General features: G+C 40.6%; 1 protein-coding gene across 1 annotated transcript in view; it reads right to left on the reverse strand.

The window, feature by feature from the left end:
* The window catches only part of mrpl39 (mitochondrial ribosomal protein L39), an 8,954-nt gene extending 2,462 nt beyond the window's left edge, over positions 1–6,492 (reverse strand). The window contains exons 1-9 of the mRNA XM_083909028.1: positions 6,331–6,492; positions 5,013–5,219; positions 4,773–4,912; positions 4,540–4,639; positions 3,654–3,721; positions 2,342–2,454; positions 2,133–2,198; positions 1,412–1,565; positions 924–971 (exon numbers count right to left, since the gene is read on the reverse strand). Coding sequence (XP_083765154.1) covers positions 924–971; positions 1,412–1,565; positions 2,133–2,198; positions 2,342–2,454; positions 3,654–3,721; positions 4,540–4,639; positions 4,773–4,912; positions 5,013–5,219; positions 6,331–6,367 — 933 coding nt within the window. The 5' untranslated portion in view covers positions 6,368–6,492. The remainder of the gene's footprint in view (positions 1–923; positions 972–1,411; positions 1,566–2,132; positions 2,199–2,341; positions 2,455–3,653; positions 3,722–4,539; positions 4,640–4,772; positions 4,913–5,012; positions 5,220–6,330) is intronic.
* Positions 6,493–9,708: the final 3,216 nt, after the last annotated feature.

Consider the following 9,708-nt stretch of genomic DNA (forward strand, 5'->3'; position numbering starts at 1 on the left):
AGCTCAGTTTGCCAACACACGGCAATAATAATCCTGCTGTAACGACGACCTTCAGACAACTTCTACGACTGCTTTTACTTTTGCTGATTACTGGCAGCGGCGCTGTGCAAACGCACGGGACAAAAAGGACAAGATGTCTGCGCGCACACACACACACACACACACTCCTGTAGCAGGTGATAATATGGAAGAAGTGTCTTCTCCACACCATAAAACTAAAGTCCAGCTGCTGCTGCCGCTGCCGTAGCAGCTCGTGCATGCTAATCCTCAGCTCGTCTTAAAGCCAGAAAGACGAGCGTCCAAAAAAAGAAACTTTTGGAAATATCTACGTCCAACTCCGACGGCCACATTTGTCTCGAAGTAAAAGAAGCGACGATTTCAACTCGCCCAAATGAACAGATCTGAAAATAAAAAGTAGGCCACAGAGCAACAGTATGTCATCAGTTGCCAAATCAAGTCTATTTTTGACTCCCGTCTTTTTTCCTCTTCGTTACGCAATCGGTTACAAGAGAGAAGAGAGAGGAAGTGAACTCGTTTGAGTTTATGCGGATCAGTTTAGAGTCAAACAATCCGAGAGCGTCGAGATGAATAAAAAAACATCTGCAAAAAGAGAGTTAAAAATACTCCTTTTTTTTTGTCTTTGAAGTGGAGTTCAGAGAGAAGTCTGTCCTCGGGCGAGAAGGACGACGAGACCCGGTTTCGCATCACACTCTGTGTTTTTCTGCCAAAATATAAATGCGACGCAATAAAAATAGCAGCGTTAAATTTTCACCTCTGGCAGCTCCGTTAAAAAAAAAAAAAAAAAAAAAAACTGCGACGCGACGGCCAGAGAACAGGACTGAAAGTGGATCATCTCGGCCTCTGGAGCGAACCAACGCACGAGGAAAGTCAAAGGGAAAGTTAACACTGTGACCTGTTCTTACCAGCTTCTCTGCTCGCTGCCTCAGTTTCCTCCAGACGGTGTGATGAGCCTGAGCAGAGGAGGAGGAGATGAAAAATCACTGCAGGAACATGTTTGATATTAGAAAAGACCATTAAACGCTTTTCCTGGCAACACGGACGTCGTTAATAATCATCCGGGAAGTTCTACAGGAGGACAATTTATCCGAGAGACGAGCAGCACAATTCTGGGGGAAAGATAAGAATCTTGATTTTATGGCTTAGAAGTGAAATCACGCCGTGTTCAGCGATGAATCATCATCATTACCAAGAAGGTGGACCTGGGTTTTAATCACAAACGGCAACACAGAGAGGAGCAGCGCTTGTTTTCATGTGTCAGATACTTGGTCATTCTAAAAATGAGATTGTCTTTAAGTGTGACAGGAAATAACAGATTGATTTAATCAGTTTTCACCACTAAATAATCATTAAATTGGCAAATTATACTAACAAAAATGAACAAATACAGCACCTGCAGCTGCAGAGGCAGCGCGAGGCCCTGAGCTCGTCGGTGAAGGCCGCACGGACCGGGTCCCAGACTGTGCAGCGCCGTCACCTCGTACTGCCAGCACAGCCCCGTCCTGGCCACCAGAGGGCCCCCACTCAGCGACACATGGTCACCACATCTGAAGGGAGAGCAAAAAAAACAGGACGTGTAAATAATAAAAAAATAAATAAAAAAAAGTGCAAATGCAGGAAACTCTGGCACAAAAACAAGTGAAAGTGATTAGAAACCACATCTCAATTTACATAAAAGTAAAAATGCTGTTTTGATATTTTTTTTGATATTTTTGATAAGTATTATGAGTATTTTCTTTGTTAGTAGAGATATAAAAATGATGCAAACCATTGTATTATCTTAGTTTAGGCCTATATTATGGATTACTGACGTCATTGTTGACTGAAAAACGGATCGTAATAAATAATCCTGACGTAAACGTGTTCTTCTCTTTTGGAGTTGACGGACTGGACGCAGCTTTCGCGTTATTCTGCCCCCTACAGTCTGAAGACGTGTCTGCATTTGAGGGGTGTCCCATTTCTAAGTGACAAAATAACCCTCAACACTTGGTTGTGAGGGCCAGTTAAGATTAAGGGTTGAGCTTGAGGGTTAAGATAGGAATTGGAATTGGCCCTAAAAGAGAGGATTCTGAAATGTATACGTTGAAACTGCACGTGTGTGTGTGTTATTTCACCTGTAGAGCGTTACTGTGCCTTTAGGGCTCTGTGCCGCCTTCTGTTCCACCTCTTCCTGTTTATACCTAGGAAACAAAAAGAAAGAGAGGAAATATTTAATAGTGAGTTTCATAAACTAAGGTGAGAGAGAAGACACAAGTGAAGAAAAGGCTGGTGCATAAAGCAGCATAAAGACTTGGAGTCTTGGATGGATCTGGAGTGTGTTGACCTGCTGTGTGAGAAGGCCTCCAGCGCCACAGCGGGCATCACCTCCAGAGGTTCCCACGCCAGGTCCTGGTGGATGAGCTGCTGAGCTCCACGAGTCAGAGAGCGCAGCGTTTCCTGGAGAGAGAGAAACAGCAAACGGTGACATCTCAAAAAACATACATTATTTACTTGCTGGAATTCTTACTTTTGTTCCCTAACGTTTAAAGTCGTCGTTTTATTGAAGCGACGTGGACAAAAACGCATCTCAGACGCTTCGACTTTCTTCCTTTTTTGCATATTTCTCACACTTAAAAGTTTCAGACGATCAAACACATTTTAATATTAGACTAATAAATATATAATGCGGTTTTTAAATGAGGATTTAATGTATTAAAAGGAAGAAAAAACTATGTGAAAATGTGTTTTTTTTAATTCACATTTTTGGCTCTGCTATTGTCCGATTGATTTATGATGTTTTGGTTCTGCGGCTGTTTTCTTCCCCTCCTTGTGTCGTCAAAGTGCCAGTTAAATCATTTCAATTATTAACTGTTTTTAACCGCATTTTTTGGAGTTTACGTTGAATAAACCTTGAGGCATTATTCACAAATGGAGAAAACAGCTTCCCCGGCCACTCCCGAGAAGCTCAAGAACGCATCCGTGACTCAACCGTGACTCATCAACATCTGAACAACTGCAGCCCTCACTCGCCTTAGTGTAGGTCAGTGGACATGACTCAACAATAAGAAAGTTAAAAGGGCAAAACGGCTTCCATGAGATGAGACGAGATGTTCTCAGGGCAAAACCTTTGTCGATCAAAAAAGAACTAGTGCTGAAACGATTAATCGATTATTAATCGATTACTGACTTAATCGGCAACTATCTTGATAATCGATAATCGACTTGAAGCTTTTTTCATGATTAAAACAAGATTTCTGACTGTTTTAGCTTCTCAAATGTGAATATTTTCTTATGTTTCTTTGCTCCACGTAACAAAGAAATCATTAAAACTGAATCATTTTGGTTTGTGGACAAAAACAAGACGTTCAAGAACATCGTCAACTCCAGGTTTGACGAACACTGATCAATGTTTTTTTAAACATTTTAAGAAATTTTACGGACCAAACGATTCATCGAGAAAATAATCGACAGATTAATCGATTACAAAAATAATCGTTAGTTGCAGCTCTAAAAAGAACGAACACAGCATCTAATAAAAACATGCCAGCTTTTTTTCTCTTCAATAAATTAAATCCTCATTTAATATCCTATTGATTTAATACCAGGTCTTTTAGAAATGGAAGTAAACATAAGTCAGTAAACACACACACACACACCTCAGAGGGCGTCCATGAATCCAGCTGAGGGTCAAGTGCCACATCACAGCAGAAAGCTCCTGAGGTGACTGTGGAGAAATAACAGTAATTATGAATAAACAAGTGAAAGTTTATTTACGTTTCTGCCTGTTTTCGCGATTCTATTTAATCTGAAAACAGACACGACTACGTCTGCGTTTACAACCAAAACTTTGGTTTTCAGTCCACCAGGTGGTGCTAAAGCCTGACGAACCTAAGGTCCACATGCAAAAGATCTTTTTCTTTCTTGTTCTGAAGAAAAGATTTTTGTGTAAACACAGCATCGTTTCAGTCTCCATCCACATGAAACCCCCACCCCAAAAGGACTCAAAACACTGTAGTACATGGAATTCACCTGTAAGTGGCGACGTTATACACATTATAATAATGTATATTATCACAGAAACGGAGACAGGATGTATGTGGAAGTAAAAATAATAGTATCTCTCCCCTTATTTTACTTTATTACATTTCAAAGTTAATCTTCAACACTTATTCTTTCATTCTTTTTCAGGCTGACTTTAGCTACTTTTCATTGAAAGTAGTCTCCAAACACAAGAGTATAATGAAGATGACGATAACAAAGACGAAGATAGAGACAGTGAGTGCCAGTTTGCCTATTTTTGAGATTTGCGTTTTGAGATTTTCACACTCTGGGATCTGTTTTTTCAAAAATGATAATTTCAGGCCTCCCAAAAATGTTGTTTACGTGTGAAAGAAACAGCAATAAGACACAAAAAATACCGTATGTGGTTTCAGGCCTTGAATTAGGTTTTGCAGTGAGGTTTTCCCACTGAGAACAAGTTTCATTTCATTGATTTCCAAGTCTGAACAGACTCTGGACTGAGAAGTAAAGGAGCTCCTGTACCTGGAACCTCTGGAACACCGAGCAGCTCCACAGTAAAATCATCCTTGAAGGCAGTTTCCAGCATCTGACCCAGCAAGGCAGCACAGGAACGCCAGTAAGCCTGGAAGAGACATGAGACATGAGACACGAGACATTAACACTTAAAAAAGGAGTCTTATTTCTCTTGAAATAAACAGAGGAGCTAAATATCCCATGTTTTGTTCAGTATAATAACATTTTTGTTGTAAAACTACCTGGTTGAGGAGCGTTGGGTCATTATCTTTAAATGTGAGCAGGGTGAGTGAGCACGAGTGGGTGAGCGGCTGATGTAGAGGCCACAGTTCGCCGTCGACCAGAGCCAGCGCTGAATTAGTCACATGATACTCCGTCAAGTCTGCGAGAAACAGACACGTTCTTTAATAAAAAACAAACTAAAGTATACAGCGACACAAGACATAACACAAACCTTCTCCCCCCCCCCCCCGTTCACTTACGGCGTGCGCAGCTCAGCGGCGTGGACACGCCTCTGTTCATGATGAGCAGAGTACCGTCCAGTCCCGGCCCCTGCACGGACACCTCGATCTTCTCGATGCGAGGGTACAGCGCTCTCTGTCGGGCCTGCTCTCTGGAGAAGACGGCGTCGCGTTGGCCGCGGAGCTCGGCGAGCGGTGGACGCACGGCGGCTGCGGCGGACGCATAACCTTCAGAGGGAAGAGAGGGAGGGAAGCCACAGTGAATGATCTCCACTTAATAAACATGCATTCATATTGTTGAGGTTTGAATGTTTTAAAAGTAAAGCAACAGAAAAGTCAAAAGATAACATTTTAACAAATGCTTTATAATAATTAAGCATTTGCAGCATCACAACAAAATACTAGAAAGTAGGAATCACCATTTACCAATACTTTAGGGACCAAAAAACCCAATACAAATTTAAAAATAAACATTATTTGATTATAGAGCTGCAACTAACGATTATTTTTGTAATCGATTAATCTGTCAATTATTTTCTCGATTAATCGATGAATCGTTTGGCCCATAAAATATCAGAAAATGTTTAAAAACGTTGATCAGTGTTTGTCAAAGCTGGAAATGACGATGTTCTCTAATGTCTTGTTTTGTCCACAAATCAAAATGATTCAGTTTGAATGATTTCTTTGTTTATGTGGAGCAAGGAAACAAAGAAAATATTCACATTTAAGAAGCGAAAACAATCAGAAATCTTGTTTTAATCATGAAAAAAGCTTCAAACCGAAGTATCGATTATCAAAATAGTTGGCGATTAATTTAGTTATCGATTAATAATCGATTCATCGTTTCAGCTCTATTTGATTTTGAATATGTACAATAAATTGAGTTACAATCTGGTTCGTGTAGGCCTCGTGTTTCATGTATTTTGACCCACATTAGAGGCTTAAATCAATGCTATTCTTTTATTTTACAAAATAAAAACACACTTATTACAGTTTTAAGGTCATTTAAATTAGCTCATAGTAGAGGTAACGAAGCTAACGATGAAAACGTCAATAGTTTTTACGTAGGTGAACAATAATTAACCGCCATTTTGATATTAAAGCGTATTAAATATTAATAATACCAAACATATTTCGAAGACATGCTAACTTATATGCTAACGTGACATTTAACTATTTACATTATTCGTATACGGGTTGTTATTTTAGCAGAGCTCCGGAGTGTTTAAACGTGTTTATTTCTACTAACTTTCATACAAAATAATAAGGATAAAAGATGCTACAAGCTGTCATGACGTGCTAACGCTAAACAGGCTAACGTCAGCTAGCTGCTACTTACGGCGCTGCAGGAACTGACACACGGCCCTCGTCGCCATTTTGTGTCAAACACGTCCTCGGCTTTATGAAGAATAAAACATATAAATTAAAAAAAAAAGAAGACGTGTGAATGTTTGGTTGTTTTAAATGTCAGTGTTATCACAAACTCCAGCAGCTGAAGGACGCCATGCCTGCACTGTGTGCAGCGTATATTTAGGTCCGGGTAGGAACTGAAAAGAGCTGGGAAAGTGTTCCAAGTGACCTCCAAAATGAAGTGCGGTTGTCGTTTGTGACAGCAGGTGTCGCTGTTGACATTTAAATAAAAGACATAAACCGGGCACTACATACAACAATATTAAACAAATAAGAAAATACATAGTTTTCCTCAAATTACAACTTTAACACTGTTTGAAAATGCATTAAATTACCTTTGTCTTCAACAATTTGGACTCAAGTTTTAGATAATTGCTAGGTATAATACATATATTATTTTAATTAAAAATTAATGAATAACATCTACTAGCAAGGCTGTAGCTGTTGAGGAGAAAGTGGAAATTCCTGAGGAACATTATGTTTTGAAGCTAAATTTGAATAAAATATAGCTTTAATATAGAGGATTGTTACCGTTAAAAAACCCAATACCATAAATGCACAATGTTTGGGTGCACAGTAGCCTCTCTAACTATACATCTTCATATGAAATGACTCTGTTTTCCATTAACTTACCTATTTATTGCTCTAAATTGTTAATGTCTAATAGAAAAAGAGTTGCTAATGGAAGTTAGAGAGAATAAAAATGATTCCCATCATAATCAGGCTCATATATATATAAAAACCTGTAATATTTATTGTATTATTCTGCAAAAAAACACAGAAATAAAACATAACATGTCTCATTTTATTAATTTAAAGCGTTGCTTGTATTGTCACTTTGTCATAAAGCTTTTATATTATGTGTTGAATCCCTCCACAATCTATCTGCTAATTACTTTCTCTCTCCCAAGTGTTGAAAAACTCCCGTCTCTTGGCTCTGAAGTCTCACCAGTCGTCGGCTTCTTCATACACTAATGGAATCACAGTTTGACGAATGCTCGTCGCGCACGAGCACCGAGATTCAGCAGGAAAGTGTTGGCACACTTTGACGACACGGACGAGGAGGTAGGGAAGAAAACAGCCGCAGGACCGAAAAAACATCATAAATCAAAGGAACGCGGGACGATAGCAGAGCCAGGTTACTGCGAAAGTGGCCTCTGGCGGCCTCTGCTGGTCACGGTTGCGAGCGCGAGTAACGAGGGAGAAAAAAACGGGACAAAGTTGTGCATAAACTTTTATTTTTCATTTTTGTTGAAAATACGTGTTTCTGCTAACGTTTCCCGACGTGACTTGAGATAAATGAGCTACACACACACACGCACACACACGCACACACACGTACGCCGCAGTCATGTAACAAGGCATTTTCGTATCATCTGTAACGCGTTGGCGTGACTTTGATTGACTCGGTCGATCGATCGATCGATTGATGCCGTCTCTTTGGGTGTGACTGATTGTAAATTCAACGACGGTACGACTTCGTTTCATGCACACACACACACACACACACACATCATCATCGTCCACAGTAAAATCAACATTTGGGGATCTTCTGGGTGATTTCCCCCCCAACCACCACCACCACCCCACCACCACCCCCCAAAGGTGCCGTCTCCTTTATGTAAAGACATTCGTGTTCATTCATTCGGTTTGTGACGACGAGCGTCCGCTTCTCGACTCCTTCACAGTGGTGACTTCCCTTCCGCGTAGCGTCGCCTCCAAAGAGTTCCCCAAAAGTGCTAAAAAGGAAGAAGAAAACCAAGGAGGAGGAGGAGGAGGAGGAAGGGGGAGGATTTTTGGGGGAACACGATGCAGAGAAGTGCTGCGTCCCTGCTCAGCACCTATGGCTGGTTTCCCAAAAAGCACGAAGCACAACATGATCTGCTTTATCAATGGCTTTTAGAGATGGTTTTGGCACCGTGTTTGCCTTTTGGGAAACCCTGAAGAAATCCGGTTTCCTCGTCGGAACCGGGCGGAGACGGTGATGGAGATGGTGATGGACGAGCGAGCTCCGGCGTCGTCGTCGTCGTGTCTGTTACTTCGATCAGGGGGAGAATCCACCGCCCTGCCGAGGTCTGAGGACTCCACACCAATGTTCACGCGTGACTTTTTCCCTTTTGACCATGCGGTAGGCTCTGCTTCTGCTACGTATGCTACAAATACTGCATTTTAGCCACTTAACAAAGGACTCGCCGAATAAAATCTACACCAGCATACGTTTGCCGCTTTATTTCACTGTTATTCGACACTTTATTTGACAGGAAACGGAAGTTTGTGCCACTTTCTAAACTTCCCGCACCAAACCCCATAGCAAACAAACAGGAGTTGTTGATCCACTGCTGCTTCTATCAGTACGTTCAAATATGTTGTTGTTGTTGTGAATTCGGCATATAAAACACTTCATTTGTATTTATCTCAGTGACACAAAGTGACCACATGAGGCAGCAGTGTCCTCATGAGCTTAAATTGGTGATTTTCTCTATGGGGTCTGGTGTGACACTTTACAAACTTCAGTTTCCAGTCAGAAAATGGTAATAAACATATTCTTAAGATATTTTAGACATAAACCAGTGTAGATTTTATTAACTGAGTGTTTTTTTCAACAGGAAACTGATGTTTGTGCCACTTTCTAAACTTCCTGCACCAAACCCCATAGAGAAAATCAGCGATTTTACATCACAGCAAACAGGAGTTGTTGATCCACTGCTGCTTCTATCAGTAAGTTGAAATATGTTGTTGTTGTGAATTCGGCATTTAAAATACTTAATTTGCATTTATCTCAGTGACACAAAGTGGCCACACGAGGCAGCAGTAGACCAGCAGCTCAGCTTAAATCGCGGATTTTCTCTATGGGGTTTGGTGTGGCACTTTACAAATTTGGGTTTCTGGGTCAGAAAAGACCGATAAACATATTCTTAAGATATTTTAGACATAAACAAATGTAGATTTTTATTAACTGAGTGTTTCTTTCAACAGGAAACTGACGTTTGAAAACCTCTCACCAAACCCCCATAGAGAAAATCATCGATTTTAGCTCACGGAAACACAGGAGCTGCTGCTCGACTGCTGCCTCGTGTGGTCACTTTGTGTCACTCATGTAAATCCGAACAAAGGATTTCAAACACAGAAGTCACAAAATAGCACAGTTGAACTTAGTTATGGAGGCAGCAGAGGGTCGACAACTCCTGTGTGCTGTGATGTAAAAAGTGTTGATTTTCTCTATGGGGTTTGGTGCAGGAGAGTGAACAGTTTACAAAGTGACACAAACTTCAGTTTCCAGTCTATTTAACAGTGAGATAAATCATAT

This window comes from Microchirus variegatus (genome assembly GCF_963457635.1).
Source record: "Microchirus variegatus genome assembly, chromosome: 22".
Lineage (NCBI taxonomy): Eukaryota > Metazoa > Chordata > Actinopteri > Pleuronectiformes > Soleidae > Microchirus > Microchirus variegatus.